We start from the raw sequence: 27,686 nt of genomic DNA on the forward strand, positions 1-27,686 counted from the left end.
AGGTATTAAAGGGTAAGTGAATTATAACAGCGCAAACCTTTCTGTAACTGTAGTAGTGTTGTGCATCATTTGTTTAACCCTTTAAGGTTATGTGCTGACTGACTGACTGACAGGTGCGTGATGCATGAGGCCAGCAAACACGACGTATAGCCGTTTCACTTTACTTCAGGATGCATGAATATCGCTCTGTGGGTTTATTAGGGAGACATTCATAAATATTCCTAGCAAATCTAATAAATGCTGGAGACATACTCACTACATTAACGCACTAAATCGCACTTCAGCAGCGTTTATTTGAGATTGCACTCTTGAAACGGCTTATAATTGAGGGGGCGTGCAGGGTGTTTTGTGCACGAGCAGAGGAAATCGGCGCGCAATCAAAGAGATCCGCATGCTGTAGGCTATTACATAAATGCGGTCTCAAATTGTATTAATGCACTCTTGACATTTGTCATTGAAATAACGTCACAGGTAGATCTGTGTAAAAAAAAAAAAGGCCTGCCGCCACAGCTGGAAAAAAAATCCTAGAGGAAACACTGGAATTGACATAATTAATCTACTATTGACATATCCCAAAAAATTAGTGCAAATTAATGAGACAAAAGGGAGTGATGTCAAGCCACATGCTTTTTCTATCTGTGCTTTACAGATTGTTCTGCATTTATTTAACAGAGCTGACCAGAGCGTAAGGACAGACACATGATGTATTTTTCAAAACTGAAATTACAAATCATACAGAGTAGAACCCAAAAGCTTAGAATGCCCAAGAGGCGACACTCAATAGAACGTTCCATTGCAACAGCAGCGCCCAGCAGCAGCCCCGGATTCCGCCGTTTTGCAGTGAAAGCGATCGGCTGTCTATTGGATCTTATTGCTGTCGCGATGGCAAGCAGCTGCTTTGTCTATTTATTTATTTATTTATTTAAAAAGCGCATTATAGCTAAGATCCAACTTGAAAGACGACAATACAACACTTACTAACACAATCATCAGCACTTTTAATAGTTTATTTTACAGACTTTTAACATGCTGTTGTTCTATTGGAGTTTTCATTCCAAAATGACCACCGCGCCATCTAGTGGCTGTTTCCTAAATTGCACTAGAGTGTCGCCTATTGGTGATTCTATTCTCTTTGGTAGAACTTGGTAAACACACAACGATGAAAATTAGACTAAATTAGATAATCATTTCCAAGGTTCTGCAGGTTGCAATGTCCCAAATTTTGTTTGCCAATCTTAAGCCAATTGTGATGGTTTGTTTTGGTTCAATTTGGAATTTTCCTAACCAGCACAGAGCCTGGGTAACCAGAGAGAGCACTCCAACTTGGCCTCCCCTGGTCCCTTAGATGGTAATTAAAGATAAATGTTTGATTCAGTTTATGAATATATGATTTCTGATTATGAGGCGGTCAACATAGCGAAAGGGTATAGTCAATTTGTCTAGAGTAGGCCTCGAAATTATGCACTATAAATTTAATCAATGCGACCTCATAATATATTTGGGAGCATTTGTGCGACAATATAGAATGATTGTAGTGCTGTTTAGATTTTTTTATAAAAACAGGCTGAATCGCTCTTCCCTGCCACTATATTAGCTGTCAATCACTTTTCAGATGACAGGGAGCTTTTGTGACCACGGCAAAAAAATGTCAGCTAAATGTGAAATCGAACACTGTTCACATCATCGCCAAAGAAGCTTGATTTACTAAGTTTAAACTGAATCTGCAGCTCATAACAAATAACGGTATTGCGCCGGTGGTCATCGCGAGAATCCTACTCTGCCTGCTCATATATTGGGCCGGCTGACTCGCCTGCTACAAACACAGAAAATTAAAATCAGCGCATAATGAGACTGAGCATTTAAAATGACACAAACTGAAAATAAAATGTTTAAAGAGTGATAGAAGTGAGACTTCTCTTACTTTCTTTTGTCCATTCTTTATGATGATATATATATATATATATATATATATATATATATATGTGTGTGTGTGTGTGTGTGTGTGTGTGTGTGTGTGTGTGTGTGTGTGTGTGTGTGTGTGTGTGTGTGTGTTATTTTTTTCTTTAGTTACTAACTAAAAAAATGGTGTGCAGCTTTCAGCACTGAATTAAATATTTTATTATAATCTTTTATAATTTATTATAATCTTTTGTTTGTTTTGTAGCAGAAATATTATTTATTAAATTGGCATGTATGTAAAAACAATAATGCAAAATAAATATTTCTTACTGCAATGCTTCATTTTTGTTTGATGCAAACTATACATTTATTTTTCAAAAAGTAACAGCAGGACTTTTTATAGCAGGTAACTCACATTCAAGCATATTCAAGGCAGCATGACAATGAGAAATGTAATTCATTGTTAGTATTATCTTCGTCATCATTAATATTTAATAATTATTAGACATACATTTTTGAATTATTGCACACAAATATCAATCATCAAGTCATCACAGCACTAGTAAGATAGTTGTTTATGGGGTTTTTTGGTCCTAATTGATCTTGTTTTCAAATACAATAAATGCTACCAAGTAAAAAGGTTCATTTCGAGCCCTGCCAGAGTGTTGTGTTTTTGACATTTTTCAAAACATTTTTCCAAAATATGTGTTAAAATAAGATTTTCCATTAAAAATCATTCCATTTGCAGAAACTCAGAGAAAGTTATGGCCAAATTAAGACTCAAAATCACCTCAGAGTGGATGAAAACATCCCTTATAGCAGCACACAATGGTTAAAATAAGTGAATATATGTACATAACCTAGACTGGTGTCTTTAATTTCACACATTGGACTGCAACAAACTCAACAATAACAATGCATGGCTATTTTAAAAGATACAGCACTCTGATTCTTTCATGTCGCCATCAATCAAACTAAAGCAGTGGAATTTGGAAAGTTTTACACCAAATGCACAAAGAGCGGGTGACGACTCTCTTTTTCTTTTGGAGTATGTGCTTCTAACAGACGGGAAGAGGGCAGAGGGACTCCTGAGCGAGGGTTATATACGGCTGCGAGCAGGAGAGTCTGAAACTTGATTCTTGGCACCAGACAGACTGCAGTCCGGCCAGCCGAAATTTGGAGGGGGAGTGTGTGTGACAGTAAGCAACAGGAGGGGGGCAGCGAGGACAGTATTACCCATTAGTGTGTGTGTGTGTGTGTGTGTGTGTGTGTGTGTGTGTGTGTGTGTGTGTGTGTTACTAGGGTCAACAGAACCCCTCTCTCTCTCTTGTGTACTTCAGGCCTGGTGGAGCCAGTCTAACCCTTCGACCTCTCACACACACACAATGGGGAATCAAAGCTAATCAGTTGATTCCCTCTCCGTTTGAAAGACACGCCGACAGGTTTGCGTGTCACCACTCACATCTTCAGTAAGCAAACGCTCTTGACCAATCAGAAGTCAGATCAGGTCACATTTCAGCTCAGAGTTTAAAGGGTAAGACACTACATATTCTGAATATACACAAAAATAATAGAGTTTACTGCATTGTACCACTGTTCTAATGACAATTATTAAGCATATTTAATTACTTTCATTACTCAAATGTATATCACCCAATTTCTACCAGAAAAGGCTGGTGCGGTACCAAAGAAGGTCCGCACCAGTATTGGGGAAAGTTACTTTAGAGCAGGGGTAGGGAACCTACGGCTCGGGAGCCACATGTGGCTGTTTGATCAAAAATATGTGTCTCTCCAGCTGTCTCTTTTCAATAATGTAAAAAAATGTAATTACTACAAACAGTTTCCTATTGAAAATACAACTACAATTTTCTTTATATTGTATTTTCTACAGCAAAATGAATAAGAACTCAGTTCACAATAAAAAGACGTTTCAACCAATACGCATACGTGGTGCTGTGGTTAAACTTGAATTGCGACAACAATAAACAATACGGAAACTTACATTTTGATGGTAACCTCATGCACGTAAATTCATTCGGGTGGCGATAGCAAAAATAAAAACTGTAAACTGGCCTTTTTTCCATACACTGTGATGCGTCATATGTGTTTACTTTTGAGTTGTGTATGAATACATAAAGCTTTTGTAATATACACACACCCCATATGGCTCTTTAAAAAATGCATTTGATTAAAAAAAAAATCTGAAATGGCTCTTTTTTTTCCCCTGAATTAGAGAGTAGTGCATTATAATATTGGGTTACTCCCCCCAAAAATAACTAGTTGTGTTACTTAGTTACTTTTTATGTTAAGTAATGCGTTACGGTACTTTTGACCTGGCTGAGGCTTGACCGCTTTCAGAACTTTTCTGTTTTTAATAGAGGAGCTCTGCAATTAACAACACACTGTATAACCTCCATTTAAAATAAAACATTTTCAAGAGTTCACACTTAGCTGATGATTGATTATAAAGCTTGTTTGGCATGCTTTCCCGGGAGAGAGCTCTGAGCTCATAAGATCCTCGAGCCAGGGGCTGCCTCCCCTTTGCAAGGTAAGAGGGGAGTTTGAGCTCAGGTAGATCTGGAGAACTTTTTTTGTGATTGCTCTTAAGAGATAACTACTTCCTAGTTGAATGTCGTTGGTGCTGATTTGGATTAGTCAATTAACTTTAGTTGCCTGTTTGTGGACGAAGGGAGGAAACCAGGGGACCCTGGGGAAACCCACGTGAGCACGGGGATAACGTGTAAACTCTACACAGAAACGTCGACATGGTTGGTAAGGACTGGAACCAGTGACTTTCTTGCTGGGAGGCAACAGTGGGCCACGGTGCCACCTATTAAGGAAAGGAGGGGGAGGAAGGGTGGAAGGGGGGATTCTTCAAAACGTATATATATGGAACTTAGAGTGTTTATAGTGGCTCTGGAATCTTCTGATTGGTGAATCATAAATTGGATAATGGGATCAGCCAAAAGCAATTATAAGCACGTGATCCTCTCCAAATGAGTTTGTAAATAAACGTCACTTAACAATTAAATGTAGGATAATTTTATCTTCAGAGAACTTCCTGACCCCAGAGCTCTACATGCTCAAGTTTATAGCAATGCTTTTGCTACGTTTGTACTTATTGACTTATTAAACAGTAAAATCACTGCACATTCAGATAATCCTCTTCTCCTTTTCTTCCATGTGTTTAAAATAATGAGAATATTTCCATCATAGAAATGTAAGGCTCTGCCATCTTCACTTCACTTCATTCAATTGTCTGTTCATGCATTCTGTTATCGACTGCAGGATTTAACATGACCACGATCATTTTATTTCAGCAATTTAATTTTTATAAGCTAAACTAAAAGTAACTTGCATTACATTTTAAAAAAAAAAGTAACTCCTAAAAAAACTCAGATTTTATTACGTATTATTGAAAAATAATGTTACTTTACTCATAACTCTTGTTACTTGTAATGTGTTACCCCCAGCACTGGTCCGCACTCAATAATTCATTGAATAAATCACAGGAGAAAAGGAAAATGTTTGGGCTGTGTGCCTTCGTCAGTGTCACTATTAATTTCATTACTAGAATGCATCAGGATTTTTTCGAAGGTGAATATTGTAAAATGTTAAAATATAAACACTAGTGTTCAAAAGTGCTGCATTTATCTTTATTGGTTTTAAAAAGGCTTTTCCTGCTCATCAAGGCAGCATTTATTTCTTCAAAAATACAGTACAAATTGTAAAATTGTGATAAATTATTGCACAATAAAATAGCTGTTCAAAAGTAGTTTATCATGTAATTTAATCATTTATTGCAGTGGTTTTAATGATGAATTTTCAGCTTCATTACTCCAGTCTTCAGAGTCACATGATCCTTCAGAAATCACGCTAATATTATTTATCATTCATTTTCTTTACGGCTTAGACCCTTTATTATTCAGAGGTTGCCACAGCAGAATGAACCGCCAACTTATCCAGCATATGTTTTACGCAGCAGATGCCCTTCCAGCTGCAACCCATCACTGGAAAACATCCATACACAAACACACAAACACACACATTTGATTCATTTTATTTGGAATGACTAATACTAATTAGAGCAACACAGCATCCAAATAATCGTAAGGAGCCCATGATGTTTCACAGTACAAGCAGCATAAAACTATTGATGATCTTTTGCTTGGCACTATTAAACACTCAATCCATTCTGCGCGTAGTATTAAGTAATGCATATAAGCATATGTTTTTGTCCATACACAAACACAAACACACAAACACACACACACACACACACACACACACACACACACACACACACACACACACACACACACACACACACACACACACACACACACACACACACACACACACACACACACACACTATGGCCAATTTAGCTCATTCAATTTTTATTTAGTATTATTATTAATATTATCATTATTATTATTTATTATTTATTATTATTATTATTATCATTATTATTATTATTATTTATTATTATTATTACTATTATTATTATTTATTATTGTTATTTGGTGTTATTATTATTATTATTTATTATTATTAGTAGTAGTAGTATTAGTAGTAGTTTTTATTATTATTATTTATTATTATTATTATTATTTCTTCTTCCTATTATTATTATTATTCATTATTTGGTATTATTATTATTAATATTGTTATTTATTATTATTATTATAATTATTATTATTATTATTATTATTATTGTTATTAATGGTAATAGAATAATAAAAGCAATAATGACTGGAGTAATGATTTTATTTGAAACTACATACAATAGGAAAGCAGTTATTTAAAATTCTATTAAATATTTAACAATTTAACTTTTTTTATTTAATAAATGCTGCCTTGATGAACAGATATTGATGGTTGCCACTATTTCACTGTTAAAAATACCGCACAAACGGTAAAAGTCATTTCTCAATTTTACAGTAAACTACAGTATTTCATTTATTTATAGAGGTAATATGTCTATATTTTGAATTACGAACATCTACACATCTTTTGTAATAAAGATAGACACGTTAACACAGCCAAATGCAGTTGGTGATGAGAAAGTTACATAATGAACCAATGCTCATCACAAACAACTTTTCCCACAAGCAGAAAAGCATATCAGTGTATAGAAGGTGCTCAGTGTCATTCACAAAGCTACTAAACACATGCATACAATTAAAGTCATGAAATAAACATTGTACATCAATATTAGATGTAAAATAAATCTCTAATGTACATTACAGATAGGGATACAACTAAAAAGATCCATAGTAATGTCAACAAAAAGTATAAAAAGTGATGGAATTATAAGTCAATTACGGTTATTTGCCGTATATATTAAGGAAACATGCTGTTAACCAGGTTACAGATTTTTATCGTAGCCGTTTTACAGTTTTTTACCATTGAAATAACGGTCATTTATGTATATACAGTTGAAGTCAGATTTATTAGCCCCCTTGAATTATTAGCCACCCTGTTTATTTTTTCCCTAATTTCTGTTTAACGGAGAGCAGATTTTTTTTAAACACATTTCTAAACATAATAGTTTTAATAACTCATTTCTAATAACTGATTTATTTTATCTTTGCCATGATGACAGTAAATAATATTTGACTAGATATTTTTCAAGACACTTCTATACAGCTTAAAGTGAATTTTAAAGGCCTAACCAGGTTCATTAGGATAACTAGGCAAGTTAGGGTTATTTGGCAAGCTATTGTATAACGATGGTTTATTCTGTAGACTATAGAAAAAATATATAGCTTAAAAATTTTGTCCTTAAAATGTTTTTTAAAAGATTTAAAAAAACAGCTTTTATTCTAGCCGAAATAAAATAAATAAGACTTTCTCCAGAAGAAAAAATATTATCAGAAATACTGTGAAAAATCAAAGGGGGGCTAATAATACTGACTTCAACTATATATATATATTTTTTTATTATATATATATATATATATATATATATATATATATATATATATATATATATATATATATATATATATATATATATTTATTTATTTATTTATTTATTTATTTATTTATTTATTTATTTATTTATTTATTATAATAGTTTAAATAGTATTAAAATAGTTCTTCCAGAGAAGATTTGGTCCCACTTTATATCAAGTGGCCTTAACTAATGTACTTACACAGGAACTAATAGTTTGTTACAATGTTCTTATTGTGTAAATACATGTATTTACTTTGTACTTATGCTTGATTAAATACACGTATGTAATTACATCTGTAATTAACTTTTGTAATTCCATTTCTAAATACACTGTTGACCATCCCTTACACCCTTAAACCTACCCACACCACCAACCCTGTCCATAACCCAACCTCTATCCCAACTCAAAAGCACCACAAGTGCTCTATAAAACATTATAAACACAGTAAGTACATTGTATTTATTTTTTGATTTAAGTACATAGTAGTTAAGGACACTTAATATAAAGTGGGAGCGAAGATTTTATTGATCAATTATCATAATTAATTGTCACCGTTTTCATGAAATGTAGATTTCATGAGGGGAAAAAAAGCATACATAGGCAGCATACATAGACACAAACAAGCACAATGTAATAAAATGAACACTTCAACATATCACTTGAGTTAATGAAACCACATTATTAAAGCTAATTAAAATCGAAATCTCAAAAACTGATTTTTCACATTATTTTCTGCATTACAGCAACAAAAGTTTGCAAAATATCATAATTCATTTCTGTTACTTAAAATTAATGACATTAAACATAACTGCATGTTAACTATCCTCATATATATATATATAATAATAACCTTAACTGTTAAAAGCTATTAATTACTAGTTAAAGTTAATAAAGATATGATAATTACCCCTAACATTTCCAATTTTTATTGTAAATCAATAACGTGCACTTTTTGTAAAGCAGCACTGAATCAATCATTATCGTGAAAAACTCTATACAAATAAGCTTGAATTGAATTGAATAGTGGTCGAACGCATTTGGAGAGATTGACCTAGGCAAACACGCACGCCACTTTGACGGCATTTGAACGGGAGCGAGTTTGTTTAACGCAGTAAATCCGCCTGGTCTTTTCCCATCCCGCGTGTGCGTGTTTCAGCTGTGGCCGTATGCGTTCTAATCCGCTCCGATTAAGAGATTAAGCGCAGGAGTATTTGTGTGCATGCGGCGGTATGCGCGTGTGTTGTCGTCGCTCCCCTGTGAGAGTGTGTGCAGTGTGGAGTTGAACTGCCCGCCACCTGTTCGCCCCTCGCCCCAGGGGGCAAATCTCTCTAATTCTGATGAGCAGAGACAGAAGAGCGTCGCCATGGGGATGTTCTGCAGGGGGACGAGCGCAGGATCAATCAATGTATGAATGCGTGTGCGCTGATGTGTCTTTGTGCACCGGCTCCGTACGTGTGTGTGTGTGTGTGTGATGTTAGGCCAGTCTAAGAGGCACTGGCGACAGACTGCACGGCGTGCCGGAGGTGACAGGGAGTCTGTGTGAGTCTCTGCGTGCTCCCAAAAACAGAGGGGCCCAGCCCTCATCGTGCCCAGCCAGGGTGGCTACATCCTGGGGACACGTCGCCCAGAGACTCCCTGGAGTTATATGCGTCTCTGGAGCCCGGCCTCCAATCTGCCATATGCCACGACACAGATGCGCCTCTTCTCCAGCACTTTTTCTTTTGTAGTTCAGGAAGTCAAACTCATAGTAGGTGCAAGTTTACAAACATAACTTGTGGTGGTTATTTAAAGAGACATTGTAGGATGGAGTTATTGCATGTCTTTGTATATAAAGCTGGACAAATGTCAAAATTCATCAGCATATAAAGTTGTATGTATATATAGAGTTGAAGTTTTAATTATTAGCCCCCCTATATATTTGTTCAACACATTATTCTCATTCTCAACTCATTTCTAATAACTGATTTATTTTATCTTTGTCATGATGACAGCACATAATATTTGACTAGATATTTTCAGGATACTAGTATTCAGCTTAAAGTGACATTTAAAGGCTTAACTAGGTTAACTAGACAGGTTAGAGTAATTAGGCAAGTCATTGTATAACAGTCGTTTGTTCTGTAGACAATCCAAAACAAATATTGCTTAAGGGGGCTAATAATAATGAGCTTAAATGGGTTTTGAAAAATTAAAAACTGCTTTTATTCTAGCCGAAATAAAACAAATAAGACTTTCTCCAGAAGAAAAAAATATTAGAGGAAATACTGAGAAAAATTTGTTGCTCTGTTAAACATCATTTGGGAAATATTTGGAAAAACAGAGACTTCAACTGTTTATACATGTACTTAAAACCACAGTTAACCAACAATTTCAATTCTGTCATCATTAACTCACCCTTTACTTGTTCCAAACCTGACTCTCTTTCTGCCGTTGAACACAAAAGAAGATATTTTAAAGAATGCTGAAAACCTGTAACCATTGACTTCCGTAGTGTTGCTTTTTCCAACTATGGAAGTTAATAGATTCCAACATTTGTCTAAATATATTCTTTAGTGTTTAATATTTTGTGTGAACTATCCTTTTAATAGGTCACTACATTTGAATTTAATAGTCATATTTTCCAACTTTTTTTTCCTTGCTTAATTTTTGGACTGGTGGTATTATCCATTTGTCAATATGAGAAACATTAGGGGTTCTATCATTGTCACGATTACCAGCGATCGTATGCCATAAGATCGCTGGATTTCACAAACAATAACTTATGGACTACAAATCTGCCATTTCTGGACTACATTTTCATTCATGCACTCCGGTCACACTCACACATGCTTCCTCATCTAAACCAATTACTCGCACCACCTGAGGATTGTCAGAGACTTATTGCACACACTATTTAAGCTACACACTCACTCATTCACTTTGCCGAGTCTTGTTAACTGTAAGTGACATTACAGAGCGTTTTCCTTGTCTTGTTTTCCTGTATTTAGATCTTAGCCTTGTTTATCCAGTTCTCCTGTTTAGCCGCCTGCCTTCCGACCTCTCGCCTGTTGCTTCGACTACGATTCAGGACTGCTTCTCAACACCTGTTTGCACCCGTATTGAGCATTGCTTGCCTAACAACGAATAAACCTGCATTTGGATCCAAATCTCTGTTGTTTGTGTCACTCCCCATCCCAACAATCATACACCCGGAGCGATAAGGTGGAAGATGTGTTTGGCACGGTTTGCTGCTTTTTTCAGACCAGCGCAACCCTAATTTTCACGTTTTGCACCCCGTTGTTTAAATAGCAAATCCATTTGCACCACTTTGTGGACTCATGGGTGTGCTGGTCTATAAAGGAGGTGTGTTAAGGCACATTGTTGGAGTGCTGCTATTTTAAAGAACGGAAATAGACCGCACCATTGACCAACTAAAAGCTGCTCTAAAGTCAAGAGAAGAGTGTGTTAGTTAAGCACCTATGTGCGTCCAAAAGACTTACACATTTCTTAAAACACACAGGATAAACAGCAATACACAAATATCTTTTCAGATGAAAACAAATAAAGAAATAAAATGATACAGAAATTATTATTTTCTACATGAATACATAAAAACCACTACCTTCATCTCAAGGGGGCTTTTTTTCAGTTTATTCATGACAATCTGCATTTGTATAATGTTGTTATTATTAGTATTATTTATTATATGCATATTTATATTTGCTTTAATAAAAACAAGGTTAGATTTGTCCACCTGTGGGGTTTTGGAGACGTCTGCATCACCATATAGTGCATAAGAACAGAACATGTGTTCGGATATAACTCAGTTTTTTGACCACACTTGGTTATTAGTGTTCATTTAATGCTTTGGTGGGAATTAGAACTGAATTTAGAAATGGTTTTGAAACAAATCTTTGCGCTTAACAAAGGAAAAAAAAAGTTGGCTAATGGATGTCTTCAGTGGAGTGAGTACAACACCGTTTCCGTACTCCACCAAAGTAAAGGAGTAAAGAGCAAAAATAAAGTAAAGCGAAAGTAAAGAAGCTGAATGGAGGAGGCTTGTTCTTTATCCTCTTGCTGCAGATGCTCTGTTTAACTGTTTTTTCTCGCTAGAAATGAATCAGTGAGTCATTCATTGGACATTTTCTCTGACTGAATCAGTTGAATCGATGAATTGCTAGCTGGTGACTTACTCTGACTGGATTATTTGAATCAGTGGGTTGTTAAGTAGAGATTTTGTCTAAACAAATCATTTAAATCAGTATGTTGTTAACAAATAATCTGAATCAGTGAGTCAGCAATAAGAGATTCGCTTTGACCAAAGCATTAGAATCAGTGAATTGTTAGCTGATGACTCATTCTGACTGGATTATTTGAATCAGTGGGTTATTAACTGGAAATAGAATCTGAACGAATCATTTGAGTCAGTATGTTGTTAACAAATGTTTTAAATCCGTGAGTCATTCATTGGATATTTTCTCTGACTGAATCATTTAAATCAGTAAATTGTTAGCTGATAACTCTTTCTGAGTGGATTATTTAAATCAGTGGGTTATTAACTGGAAATAGCATCTGAACGAATCATTTGAATCAGTATGTTGTTAACAAATGTTTTGAATCAGTGAGTCATTCATTGTAGAATTTCTCTGACTGTATCATTTGAATCAGTAAATTGTTAGCTGATAACTCTTTCTGACTGGATTATTTGAATCAGTGAGTTAAGTGGAGATTTTCCCTGACTGAATCATTCAAATCAGTCAATTGTTTGCTGGTGACTCATTCTGACTAGAATATTTGAATCAGTGGTTTGTTAACTGGAGATTTTTTCTGGATGAATCATTTGAATCAGTATGTTGTTAACAAATCATTTAAATCAGTGAGTGAATCATTGGAGTATTGCGCTGACTGAATTATTTGAATCAATATATTGTTGGCTGATGACTCATTCTGACTAGAATATTTGAATCAGAATGTTGTTAAGTTGAGACTTGCTCTAAACAAATCATTTGAATTAGTGAGTCGTTAATTGGAGATTTGCTCTGACCGAATCATTTGAATTAGCGAATTGTTAATTGGAGATTCAATCTGACCAAATCATTTGAATTAGTGAATCATTAGCTGAATACTAAAATTTTGAAACGGCAGATACTGCGTCTGTAAGTGCTATAAAGTAAACGGGACATGACTTTAAAATGAGAGACCTGTGCTGCCAAATGAGTCATTTTGGTCGAAGTTTGGCCTTTAAAAATGGTGGACAGATTCATGTGCTTTCCAAATTATGTGCATGTTTATCATCTCCCAAGAAAAGCTGATTTGTTTTTCTGCACGCATCTTGGAAGGGCCTCAGATTTGTGAGTTTTGGACATGCAGAAGGCGTAACAGACAGGGAGAGACAGTCATAGCTGGAGACATGATGTCTGTAAAGATGAGAAGAGGAAAAAACCTTGTGTAACTAGCAGCGCTCAGAGCCAACATGGCTTCTCTGCGCTCTTTTGAGTCCAAATGGCTGGTCAGCCTCCTTCAAACAGGTTTTGAGCCAGTAAAAACAGCGTTATTGATAAACCAGACTTCCTGTGATAGAAATGCTGAGGTTAAAGTGTTACCAGTCCACGCTGAGAGAGCGCCTCCTGTAGGCCGGAGGTCTGGACTGCAGACTCCTGTCCTCTTTACTGCAGTGTTTGTCCTTCAGAGAGAGTCGCTGGGTCAGTTTCACAATCCCAGATTCAGTCCTGCACAACACAAACACACAGACAGAGCACAATTACTGTAGTACAACCACTGATTTACTACTGTTACCTAAAAACACACATTCACACACACACACACACACACACACACACACACAAACACACACACACACTGCCTGAAAACAGTCAAATCATCATACTTTTATTATGTGTCCTGTATGTATATTTATTAACAAAACAATTAGTATTATTAAGTAATATTATGATTATTATTATCATTATTATTATTATTACAATGATTATTATTATTATTATTATTATTATTATTATTATTATTATTATTACAATTATTATTATTATTATTACAATGATTATTATTATTATTATTATTATTATTATTATTACTGTGATTATTATTATTGTTATTACTATTGTTAATATTATTATAATTGTTGTTGTTATTATTATTATTATTTTATTTTTATTATTACTATTATTACTACTACTACTACTACTATTATATTAAGTAATATACCATATTATTACAATATATAATAATAGTGATAATAGTGTATTGTACATCTACAGTAAATGAGTGTGTATGGTTGTTTCCCAGTGATGGGTTGCAGCTGGAAGGGCATCCGCTGCAAAAAACATGTGCTGGATAAGTTGGTGGTTCATTCCACTGTGGCAACCCCGGATTAATAAAGGGACTAACTCGAAAAGAAAACGAATAGATGAATGACATCTACAGTAATAATAATAATAATTAGTTATTAGTACTTGTATTATGATTAAAGATATTAAATAATATAATACAAATATATTTGTAAAATTAACTCTATCCATCCAATGTAAAACAATCTAATAAAGTTTTTTATACATTTTCCTAAAACTGTTTGTTTCTTTAATTATTACTTTTTTCTTCTTTCTTTTTTCTTTCTTTCTTTCTTTCTTTCTTTCTTTGCTCTAGGATTGGATTCGCGCTCACAGAATCTGCACTTTGACAGATGTCCATCTAAGAGAGTTACGGTGTAGAGAAGCCCCAAAGAAGCGTACCAACCAGACTTGCTGCATGCCCAGAGTGAAGCACGGTGGCAGATTAGTGAAGGATTGGGCAGCTATATCATAGCATTCCCTAGACCAGGGGTCAGCAACCCGCGGCTCTTTAGCGCTGCCCTTGTGGCTCCCTGGAGCTTTTTCAAAAATGTTTGAAAATGCAAAAAGATGGGGGAGGTTAATATATTTTTTGTTTTAATATGATTTCTATAGGAGGACAAACATTTTTAACGTTTTCAAATGCTGTCAAAGTGTGTAGAATTAATATTTAATTTCAACATTTCTGTCAACGAAGATTTGCGTCATAGCCTGCGACACAGGTTTCTATCAGCAGGGTGGGATGCCAGGCAGGTGGCTGTTGTAAACAAACCAGGAGATAATAAAGCATGGAAAACCGTTCAAAGATGGTATGACATATTAGAACACTTATTTGCAAACTTTAAAAACAAAACCAAGATAATACAAAAAAATAAAGATATACCTTTCTCCATTAAGACAGTGAAGGAAAGGGCTATTAAAATGGTAGGTAACATCACCGATCAGCAAACCAAGAACATTAATTCAGTGCCAGCATACTCAATTGCCTGTGATGTGACCGATATTCAATGCGCTTTTATGCAGGTATGTGAACTCTGATGGGCCGCAAGAAGAAATGATCAAATTAATAACACTAAAAGACAAGAGGCTGTGCTGAAGTGTTTTAATGACAACAAAATAAACACCAACCACCTGATTTTAGTGGCTATTTAATCATGAAGGCTCATTATGTATTTGTAGCCAACTTAGTCATTTTGATAGTAGGCTAATATAGCTAATATAGATACATACAGCATGTGTATCGTTTATTATAAGGCTTATATAAGGCTTTACATTTTTTGTGGCTCCAGACATATTTGTTTTTTGTTTTTTTTTTGGTCCAATATGGCTCTTTCAACATTTTGGGTTGCCGACCCCTGCCCTAGACCCAATACTTGTGCTAGATGGGCGCATTACTACCGAACCGACTATGCAGGCTGTGCAGGGCTTGTATCTGACATTCCCAAGATGAACTGATGCTGTATTGCCTGCAAAAGGAGGCCCTACAACATACTAAAGAATTATTATTGTGGTCTAAAACCAGACGTTTCAGTTTCAGAAATTATTATTATTAAAACTATTATGTTTATAAACGTGTTCAGAAAAATCTTTCCGTTAAAACAGAAATGTTCAGCGGGGCTAATAATTCGCACAGCTTTAAACGACAACAAGTCAACAAGTGCAGCTGAAGAATGCTTAAACACTGAAGGACAAGGTCAGCGAGCGAGAGAGTGTCCCAAACACTCCTGACCTCATCCGTATTTCTAGAGGAGCGTTCCTGGACAGAAGCCGTTTGGGAATAAGACGGGAGGAAGGACAGCGGGATGAATCTGACTCCGCCGGCAGCTGCTCCAGATGACACTGCGCTCTGATGTAATGCCATTGGAGGATTTCTTACAGTAGGAAGGCCTGAGTGATGACATCACCTCCTTCGAGAGCGCACGGACACACACAAATGCTGGTGTAAAAATAAATACCAAACATAAGCACGGCACAAGTCAACGCTTAATTTGTATGCGCTTTTAGACATGATTGAAAGAGAGATGAGATCTGTTTCAAAACTGCGCAAAGCTTTCTGGGATTGCCTACTGGCTTTTGGCTATTGGTTTATGTATTTGTATATGAAATGTCAGGGCATTTGAATTATACATTTTTAACATAAAATAAATGCACATCCACGAAACGACTTTGATTTCTAAAACTACTAAATAAAAGTGAACGTGAGAGAGATGAGATCGGTTTCAAACCCGAGTAAGCTGTACAAAGCTTTCTGAGATTGCTTTTAATTAATACATTATTTAAATATAAAATTATGCATCTGAATTCTATATAAGAATGTTAATGCATAACAGAGGATTTTAATAGCATAAATTAAGTTTTCATTTTTAAAAATAAATAAATAAATACATTTTTTAATAAAAAATGTTTCATTTAATTTATTTAATTTAACCTAATTAAATTAAATTAAATTAAATTAAATTTAATTAAATTTAATTTAATTTAATTTAATTTAATTTAATTTAATTTAATTTAATTTAATTTAATTTAATTTAATTTAAAGAGAACATTTTAATTGCATAAGTTAATTTTCCACAAAAATGTGTAATGGCAAGACACTGTGAAAAATAAAAAATTTAATTTAATTTAATTTAATTTAATTTAATTTAATTTAATTTAATTTAATTTAATTTAATTTAATTTAATTTAATTTAATTTCACTCAATTAAAAAATAAAATAAATAAATAAATAATAAAATTTAATTTAATTTAATTTAATTTAATTAATAAAAAATTAATTAAAATTTAATTAAAAATTTAATTAAATTTCACTCTGTGAAAAAAATTACATTAAATAAATAAATAAATAAATAAATAAATAAATAAATAAATAATATTTTTAAAAATTATTTAAATTTCAAATTTTAATTTCATATCATTTCATTTCATTTAAATAAACCATCAACTATTTCTGCACATGTTTAACGAAGCGGATACCCTTCATTGCACTTCTAGTTAGACCTAAACATTTACAGTAATAGTTGCCTTGTACTTGTGCATGTCTAATGAAATTAAAGTTGAATCTAATCTAATCTAAAAAGTGTATTTAGGATGCCTCCAATAGATAAAAAAGACAAATTCAGACAAATGTGAGATGGTGAAGCACTAAATGGTCTTAAAATACATCAGTCTGATTGCAGCACTATCTCTATGAAGCCTTTCAAGTGCTGTCTAGGTAGGCGGCTCACTAGTTTCTGCACCAGAGTTCTGCACCAGACCGGGTGTGTGTGTGTTGTTTGATGTCTACTGCAGCCAGAGCTCAGATCCAGCGCTTCAGCCCAGCCTGCTCATTAGACAAGCATATAAATACCAAACACACAGTATTAAACAGCAGTGCCAGCGTACACATAAACTGCTTAGTTAAGACCAAAATAAAAGCTCTCCATGCCGCACATCAAATGTGTCACGCCGTCTTATTCAACCACTTAAAGACTCTGACCCTAACACACACACACACACACACACACACACATCAGTACTGAAGTTTCTGTTACACTTCACAGACTAAAAGTGACTGTTAAAGTGACTCAGAAGAGAAGAATCAAGAATACATGTGAAAGTCCATCCATCTCTTAGTGCGTTTGTTTGAGCATCCACCTATTCACAGATCCATAAAGATAACTGCCTATGTTTATTCATCCATCCATCCAGCTGTTTATGCATCCATCTATCTCCTTAGACATCCATCCATCCATCTATTTATCCATCTATCCATCCATCCACCCTTCCAGCTGTTTTTCCATCCATCTATCCTCTTAAACATTCATCCATCCATCTATACATTTCTAAACCATCTATAACGTAATCTACAACTTTTTACAACCATCGATCATCAATCTACCCCTTTATACATCCATCCATTCATCTATTAATTTAGCTGTTGATCCATTCATCTATCCCTTAATCAACCATTCATCCATTCCTACCCATCCATCCTTTCAGCTGTTTATCCATCTATCTATCCCTTAAACATCCATCCTCCGTCCCTTTCTCCATCCATCTATCCCTTAAACATCCATCCTCCATCTCTTTCTCCATCCATCTATCCCTTTTTACATCCATCCATCCATCCAGATGTGAACTTTTCATATCATATTATCATTCAACATATCATATTATTCATACACATCAATAAAAAATAATAATAGATCAGAATAAACTGTACATTTAACAATCATTTTCGGATAAAACAGTAATAAAAAATAATAATAATCAGTATATTTACAATGATTCATTTATAATAATCTAGCTACAGGCATTAATGTATGTGCCGCCAGAAGGACCTCGTCAGTGTTTTCCCCTAGTTAATATTGCAGTTGTGTTTTACTGTCTGACTCAGTGAATTGTGGGTAAATGCTATGTAGTTTGGGGTAGAATGTTTCTCTGATGAGCTGATGGTTTCAGGAAGTGTTCCTCTGTCTCCACCTCTGCCTGGGCACAGTGTGGGCAGATGCGGCTCTCTCTGGGTTGCCAGTTCTGTCTGTATTGGCCTGTCTCTACAGCCTGTATTTGGTCATTGTTTGCTCTCTCTCTTTCTTTCTCTCCTCATTTCTCTCTCTCAAGTTCAAGTTGCTTTATTGGCATGACATTAAGTACAGTATTGCCAAAGCACTTCAAATATAAAACATTAAAACCATTGAAAAATTAATAGTAATACAGATAAGATATAATGACACACACAAAAAACAAACAATACATTTGATAAATATAATAATAATAAAAAGTTTATATTATTTAAATAAGTGTAATGAGGAGACTGACACGGAGGGATCCATTATGCAGTATTTATTGCTCAAGCACTTATTCACACACACAATATGCACTAACGTGCAAACACACAACAACAACAGTCCATGATGAATCAAGACTGGCGATGAATAGACACAGGGAGTATTACCAGGCATAGATCGAGGGCAGGCTGCAAGTATCAGAGTCCGTGAACCAGGCGTGGGTCGTGGGCAGGTAGCGAACATCAGCGTCCGTATAACAGGTGTGGTTCGTGGGCAGGCAGCGAGTATCAGAGTCCGTATACAAGGCGTGGGTCGTGGGCAGGCAGAAGGCGAAGCAGAGTCAAGAAACAGGCTGGAGTAATACACGAGGAGTCAGGCAGGAATAACGCTCAGAAATGCTGGCCGGGGCTAAACAAGACTTCGCCCTGAATGAGAGTATGGTGCTGGCTTATAAAGGGTACGTGGGTCATTAGCGGGATTCAGTTCAGGTGTGCATGATCAGGGTAAAAGGATGATGTAATGCTTAGAAGTCCGGAGATGGTGGCCTCTGCTGGCCAGCGAGGGGAATGACTGGGACCGAGTCGGTGACAATAAGATACATGAGTTTACATTAACCATTTCTTATGGTGTGTAGGGTATATACATATTTTGCAGCTAGTCTAAATGTCAATTCGTCCTCTCCGAGTATATGGTAAAGTTTTTCTGAGTCATTTAAATTAAAAAATGAACTGATCAATGTTTCAAATTGGGGGAAAAATATTCTCTCTCTCTCTCTCTCTCTCTGTGGTCATTATGGGAATGCTGTAATGGTCTAAAAGCATCTCCCATCTCGCCGTTCTCTCCAGAATCCCACAATTCCACAGGGCGTCAAGATCCCAATCAGAGTGGAGACGGCAATCGTGCTGATTATTTATGCTGGAGTAGATCATGAGTGTGTGTGTGAGCATGTCACACATTTATAGACACAAACCACACACGTGGTAACACACAAGAGCGTGTGTTTGTGAGGAAGTGGCTTCAGCTGTGTCATCTTCATTCCGACAGCCAGGCCAGCGGCCAAATGGAAAAAGACGATGACACATACAGATGTGTGTGTGCATCTGTGTGCATGTGTATGTTTGTGTCTGTGTTTATGAGTGTGTGTTTATTTGTATATCTATGTGTGTGCGTATCTGTGTGTATATGTACGTTTGTATCTGTGTGCATATGTGTGTGTGTGTGTGTGCATGCATATGAATTTGTGCTTGTGAATCTGTATACATCTATGTGTGTGTGTGGTGTTGTGTGTATGTATATCTGTGTGTATGTGTGCGTATCTATGTGTGTATCTGTGTGCATATGTGTGTATGTATATCTGTGTGTATGTGCGCGTATCTATGTGTGTATCTGTGTGCCTATGTGTGTGTACATGTATGTACTGTATATCTGTATGCGTGTGTGTGTGTGTGTGTGTATGTGTATATCTGTGTGTATGCATGTGTGTAATGTGTAGCTGTGTATATGAGTGTGTGGATATTTCTATATGTATGTGTGTGCATATCTGTGTGTATACGTATGTTTGTATTTGTGTGCATATGTGTGTGTGCATCTATGTGTGTATCTGTGTGCATGTATGTGTGTGTGTGTGTTTGTGTGCGCGCGTGCGTGTGTGTGTGTGTGTGTTTGTGTGCGCGCGTGCGTGTGTGTGTGTGTGTGCGTGTGTGTGTGTGTGTGTGTGTGTGTGCGTGTGTGTGTGCGTGTGTGTGTGTGTGTGTGAACATATGTGTATATCTGTGTGTAGGTGCAAGTATATATGTGTATATAAGTGTGTGAGTGTGTGTATACATACTTATTTGTGTGTGTGTTCTTGTGTATATAGATGTGTTGGCTTGCATGTGTACATTTGTGTGTATATCTGTGTGTGTGTGTACATCTGTGTATATGTATATCTTTGTGTATATAAATGTGTGTATGTATACAGTATGTGTGTGTGTGTGTGTGTGTGTGTGTGTGTGTGTGTGTGTGTGTGTGTGTGTGTGTGTGTGTGTGTGTGTGTGTGTGTGCTTGTCTGGCGCGGTGGCACTGTTGGGGAACCGTCAGACTTTTCACAGCCAAACCACATCAAAGACGCAAACCACAACGCCAGCCCCTCCACACACACACGGCTGAGTCAACCTTTACACACACACACACACATTAACCACAAAACCAAACACTGAAACATGCACACTTATTAAAGTTATTAGACTGTCTATGTAAAAAATGCTTATGTGGGTCAGAGAGAGAGAGAGAGAGATGAAGACATACACACACACACACACACACACACACACACACACACACACACACACTGCTGTCGTATATCACTGATGATGATTTTCTCTCTTTAGTTCTGTAAGCCACAAAAACTGATCTCACAGCTTCATGTTTATGTGATTTGCTCACAATTGGTTCTTAGCTGTTCAAACACGAGACCACAACTGTTCACAGATCAGCCGTATACACTATGATCATTCTACAGCTAGTCTCAATGGCTGCAGACTGTTTCGACTCATTGACTCATTAGACCGTAAAACAACCTGATTGGCTGAATTATACATCCAACAGAAAGGCCACATAGGTTTTGCAATTCATTTGGCTTTTCAAAGTATGTAAAAAAATACAAATTAATTATATATGGGCACCCCAAAAAACAGAACTTAACGTAAATAAATAAAAAACTTTGCCAGAAAACATCCAAAATAAATGAATTAAATTTAATTTTATTATTCATTTTCCGTTGGTTTCCTTATTTATCAGAGGTCGCCACAACGGAATAAACCACCAACTATTCCAGCATAGGTTTTATGCAGCCAATGCCCTTCCAGCCGCAACCCAGCAATGGGAAACACCCATACACTCTCACATTCATAAACACATTCATCCACTACAGCCAATTTATTCATTGATTCATTTTTCTTTCAGCTTATCATCACAGTGGCATGAACCGCCAACTATTTCAGCAAATATGTTACGCAGCGGATGCCCAGTACTGGGAAACACCCATAAACTCTCACATTCGCACACACACTCATAGACTACAGCCAGTTTAGCTTATTCAATTCCACACAGACTCCATACAGAAATGCCAACTGGCCCAACTGGGACTCGAACCAGTGACCTTGTTGCTGTGAGGTAAAGATTTATTCATTCATTCATTCATTTTCTTGTCGGCTTAGTCCCTCAATTAATTCGGGGTCGCCACAGCGGAATGAACCGCCAACTTATCCAGTACGTTTTTACGCAGCGGATGCCCTTCCAGCCGCAACCCATCTCTGAGAAACATCCACACACACATTCACACACACACACTCATACACTACGGACAATTTAGCCTACCCAATTCACCTGTACCGCATGTCTTTGGACTGTGGGGAAAACCGGAGCACCTGGAGGAAACCCACGCAAACGCAGGGAGAACATGCAAACTCCACACAGAAACGGCAACTGAGCCGAGGCTCGAACGAGCAACCCAGCGACCTTCTTGCTGTGAGGCGACAGCACTACCTACTGCGCCACTACATCGCCCCGAGGTAAAGATCCAGCTAGGACTCGAACCAGTGACCTTCTTGCTGTTAGGCAAACGTGCAACACAATGTAATCAAATTACACACATTTAAAATGTAATTTGTTATATTACTGTGTTCCCCAAAATTATAATTAGAACACAGTAACTTATTACTGTGGACCACAATACACCCATCTCTTGCCGTGAGATTGTGTTGGGTAAACAATGTTCACACATGATGATGACCACAAATGTGAATTTAGATTTTTTTGCATTTTCAGAGTTTGTGATGGTTTTTATAAATACACGTTGGTGATTGTGTTATTTGGATGCTTTCTGGACACATTTCCAACCTAAAAACAAGCGAATGAGAGAGAGAGCTTTGTGTTGTCTGTATGTATGTGTGTGTGTGTGAATGAGAGAGAGCGTAAGGCTGTCTGTGTATATGTCACTTGCTTAGTGCTATGTGTGTGTGTGTGTGTGTGTGTGTGTGTGTGTGTGTGTGTGTGTGTGTGTGTGTTTGTGTGTGTGTGTGTGTGTGTGTGTGTGTGTGTGCGAATGAGAGAGAGAGCTTTGTGCTGTCTGTATGTATGTGTGTGTGTGTGTGCGAATGAGAGAGAGAGCTTTGTGCTGTCTGTATGTATGTGTGTGTGTGTGTGCGAATGAGAGAGAGAGCTTTGTGCTGTCTGTATGTATGTGTGTGTGTGTGTGTGCGAATGAGAGAGAGAGCTTTGTGCTGTCTCTATGTATGTGTGTGTGTGTGTGTGTGAATGAGAGAGAGCGTGAGGCTGTCTGTGTGTGTGTCACTTGCTTGGTGCTATGTGTGTGTGTGTTTATACAGTCAGCTTGTTATAGGCTGTCTGGACTTTGTATAGCTGAGTGGTTTTTGGTTTTGTCCTTCACCCAACAAATGCTGATTATAAGCGGGAGCCGTCGGGTTCGAACTAAAACCTGGCGGGAGTGGGATTCAAAATTTAGTCCAGCGCAGATCTCTAGCTCAGTGGTTAGCACTGTCATCTCACAGCAATAACGTCACTGGTTTGAGTCCCGGCTAGACCAGTTGGCATTTCAGTGTGGAGTTTGCATGTTCTCCCCGTGTTGGCGTGGCTTTCCTCTAGGTGCTCCGGTTTCCCCCACAGTCCAAACACATGCGCTATAGGGGAATTGATTAACTAAATTGGTCGTAGTGTATGAGTGTGTGTAAATGACTGTGTATGGGTGTTTCCCAGTACTGGGTTGCAGCGGATGGGTATCTGCTGTGTAGAACATATTCCGGAATAACTGGCGGTTCATTCCGCTGTGGCAACCCCTGATAAATAAGAAACTAAGCCGAAAGAAAATGAGCGAATGTTAATTCAGTACTATTGACTGGGTATTAAAATTATGAGACATTTGATTTGTTTGATTTATTTTATATTTTAATTTATTTTGCCTTTTAAATGTCTGTTATATAAGTCTTAATTAATTTAACTTTTTGCAGATTTTTTTTGTATTATTTCAATGTATTTTAGCTTTAAAGATGAAATGTAATGAAACACATGCATGCATTTCTTGTTAACCTTTGAATCATGTCAGGAAATGATTTCACGCTTTTATTTTTAGCTATCCACAATGACCCTGTTGTACAGTCTCACTTTTAGCAAGGGAGAAATAATAACTTTATCAGTTACCTGACACCACAACCAATTACTGACAAAAATGGCAGACTAATTAGTCCAAATGAACCCTCCAATCCAGCATCCATCACTGATCTGGTGTCAGAAATCTCACAAACCTACCAAAGGACGGAAAAATAGTGCTTGATCTAGTGCTCGTCCTTTGATCAGATCCGATCAGCGGTTCAGCTCTCATTAGTCAGCCATTAGTGACAGATTTAGGAGATCTGCCATTTTCAAACTAGTAACCTAGGTAACGTGGCGTTCTTGTTGATAGGAAGACTCTCCTACGCCACATTGTGTGACAGTTTTATAACTCAGGAACCCTCCATAAAGGACAAACCAGAGACATGTCAGGAAAACATGGAAGACTCTTTTCATTCATTCAGTTCATATGCTTCAGCAAGCTTACTAGATTACACAAACTATTTACTTCCACTAACTAACACTACAGCAAAGACTACAGAATGCACAAGACATGTCACTTACATAGATTTGAATGGGGAAAAGTGTAACGGTCAATATGGTGAATGAAGCCCGCCTACTAGTACAAGAGCCAATCAGCGATCGCTATAGATTGACGTTTCTCCAGTGGAAAAGCTTAGATCAGACGTGCGTTTTTACGACAGTTTGGTGGTCAACAAACACACTGGAATCCTAGTGAATACTTGCTTCACGAACATAAGAAATATATGCAAATAAAGCCTGAAATCTGAGCTTTAAAATGAACCATGTGCACTTGAAGAGATTTGTAATCTGTATGAAACAAACGCGAGGTACAGTCTGTCCTGTCAAACGCTCATCACATGACAGCAACTACTCAAACGCCCACAGACATGCAAACAAAGAGTCGCTGTCATTTCTGGAGGAGATTCACCATCAAGATCAAGTATTGAATTACATCTGAAGAGCAGTGCGATCAGACGAAGCGTTAAACAGAGGATGATCATGTGTAGAACAGCCTTAAATGAGGTCAGAGTCGTGATCTCGTTCCTTTCGAGTGTGCATGCTCATTAGCTTGGGCAAACTGAAAATATCAGGGCTCGAAATTAACTTTCTTACTTGGTAGCACCGGTGCTCCCAACCTGAAATATTTAGGAGCACCAGAAAAAAATTACGAGCACCAGAAAAAATGTAGGAGCACCCACGAAAAATGAGTGATATATATATTTGACAAGTTTGTATTAAGGGATTTATTGTATTTGAAAACAACATCAATTGGGACTAACAAAACCCAGAAACAACGATCTAACTAATGCTGTGATTAATTAATATTTGTGCAATAATTCCAGAATGAATGTTGAATAATTATAAAATATTAATGCTGACGATGATGACAATAATCCTAATAATGAATTATATTCCTCATCATCATGCTGCCTTGAATGTGCTTTAATGTGAGTTATCTGCTATATAAAGTCCTGCTGTTACTTTATGAAAATTAAATATATAGTTTGCATCAAACACAAATGAAGCATTGTAGTAAGAAATATTTATTTTGTACTATTGTTTTTATAGGCATTTCAATTTAATAAATAATATTTCTGCTACAAAACAAACTAAATAATATAATAAATCATTTAATTCAATGCTGAAAGCTGCAAAGCAGTCATCAGTAATTAAATAGAAAACTAATATACACCTCAAGAAAGAACGGACAAAAGAAAGAAAGAAAAGTCTCACTTTTAAAAGTTTTGGTTTCGGTTCGTGTCGTTTTAATGCTTAGCCTTGTTACGCTCTGAATAACATTTTTCTGTGTTTGCGGAAAAGCATGCGAGTCAGCCGGCCCAATATGAGGGGGGCAGAGCAGGATTCTCACGATGACCACCGGTGTAATACTGTTCTTTGTTATAACCTGCATCAGTTTAAACTCAGTAAAGGCGAGCTTCTTTGGCGATGGTAATTTAGCTGACATTTGCGCTGTTGCAGCCTGATCTCACGAGGAAACATATAAAAAAAGTTACGAATTGCCGTGAGATTGTGTTTGCTGAAAACGCAGTGCATGCAACGCATCGAGATTCAGTGTACTTTTCACACTTCAGCCGTTTGCATTCCCGGCGGTCACAAAAGCTCCCTCCCTGTCATCTGACAGCAGAAAGTCTTGAGTGATTGACGGCTAATATGAACCAATATAGCGGCAAGGAAGACCGATTTTTCCACGTTTTTAGAAAAAAAACAAAATAGGTCGCACTACAACCATTATATGCAGTCGCATGAATGCTCCCAATATATATTATGAGGTCGCACAGCTTAAATTTCGGGCGCAAAATGGTTGCAATTTCAAGCCCTAAATATGCCAATTTTGTTTGATCCACGCATTTAGAAATGAAACTTTTGACACAGTTGTTGTTTAATTTTATTGGCGATTACAAATATGTAATGTAATCCTAAGCTTAGCAAGCAGTTTTGGAGAATTTGATGATTCCCCATTCAGACAGAATGCCAAAGTCTTAGAGATGACACCCGAATCCGCCACTTTTTAATAATCATCCACCTGCCACCCGCCCGCACATATAGTATTATCTGATATATGTATCCGCACCCGATCGTCACTTTGATAATTTAATTCTTTGTTTTAGGCATGATAGGTCACCGTCAGGGTCGGAGCAAACTGAACTGGAGCTCTAGGCAAAAGATGATCATGCCGCCCTCATACCGAAAGCAAAAACGAGAGACGGGGTTGTGATTGCGGTACAACAGCAAGGACCAGGGCGGTGGGGGGATTGTCACGGATGAAAGTGGGGCCGGGGCGCCGTGGTGTCGCGGACGCTGTCTTCTCTATTCTGTCGCCCTAGCCGCCTGAGTCGCTTCTATGGACGCGCCGGCTCTGGTCACCGTAGATATTAACAGCAGATTCAGTGAGCTTTAATCTGCGCATCTCTGATAGTAAAATAATACGTTAATCTTAAACGTTTTAAATCAACATTTATTTATAAAAACAAAGGTTTGTCTTTAGACAACATTTTCTTCATTTTCAAATAGTGCAGACAGTAAAAATAAGACATTTTAGCTTTTACAGATGTCTTGGTATGGATGTATTGGTGGATGGAGGTTTGAATAAAATAACAGATGGATGGATGGATGGATGGATGGATGGATGGATGGATGGATGGATGGATGGATGGATGGATGGATGGATGGATGGATGGATTGGTGGATGAAGGTTTGAATAAAATAATGGATGGCTGGTTGGATAGATTGATGGATGGATGGATCAACAGAATGACAGAATATGGAAACATGGATGGATGGATGGATGGATGGATGGATGGATGGATAAATGGATGGCTTGACAGATGGATGGATGTTTGAATAAAATGGTTGATGGATAGAACAACAGAATTATATGATGAATGGATGAATGGATTGGTGGATGGAGATTTGAATAAAATAATGGATGGATGGATGGATGGATGGATGGATGGATGGATGGATGGATCAACAGAATGACATAATATGGATCGATTAATAGATGGATGGATGTTTGAATAAAATGATTGATTGATGGATGGATGGATTGGTGGATAGAGGTTTGAATAAAATAAAAGATGGAT

At 36.7% G+C, this 27,686-nt stretch overlaps 1 protein-coding gene across 3 annotated transcripts in view; it reads right to left on the bottom strand.

Moving 5' to 3' along the window:
- The window catches only part of ankfn1b (ankyrin repeat and fibronectin type III domain containing 1b), a 160,549-nt gene that overhangs the window by 43,357 nt on the left and 89,506 nt on the right, over positions 1–27,686 (bottom strand). For all 3 annotated transcript variants that reach the window (XM_087309988.1, XM_087309987.1, XM_088651685.1), the window contains one exon: positions 13,445–13,570. In XM_087309988.1, coding sequence (XP_087166114.1) covers positions 13,445–13,570 — 126 coding nt within the window. The remainder of the gene's footprint in view (positions 1–13,444; positions 13,571–27,686) is intronic.

The sequence above is a fragment of the Danio rerio genome, chromosome 24 (assembly GCF_052040795.2).
Source record: "Danio rerio strain M-AB ecotype USA chromosome 24, GRCz13ab, whole genome shotgun sequence".
In the NCBI taxonomy this organism is placed as follows: Eukaryota; Metazoa; Chordata; class Actinopteri; order Cypriniformes; family Danionidae; genus Danio; species Danio rerio.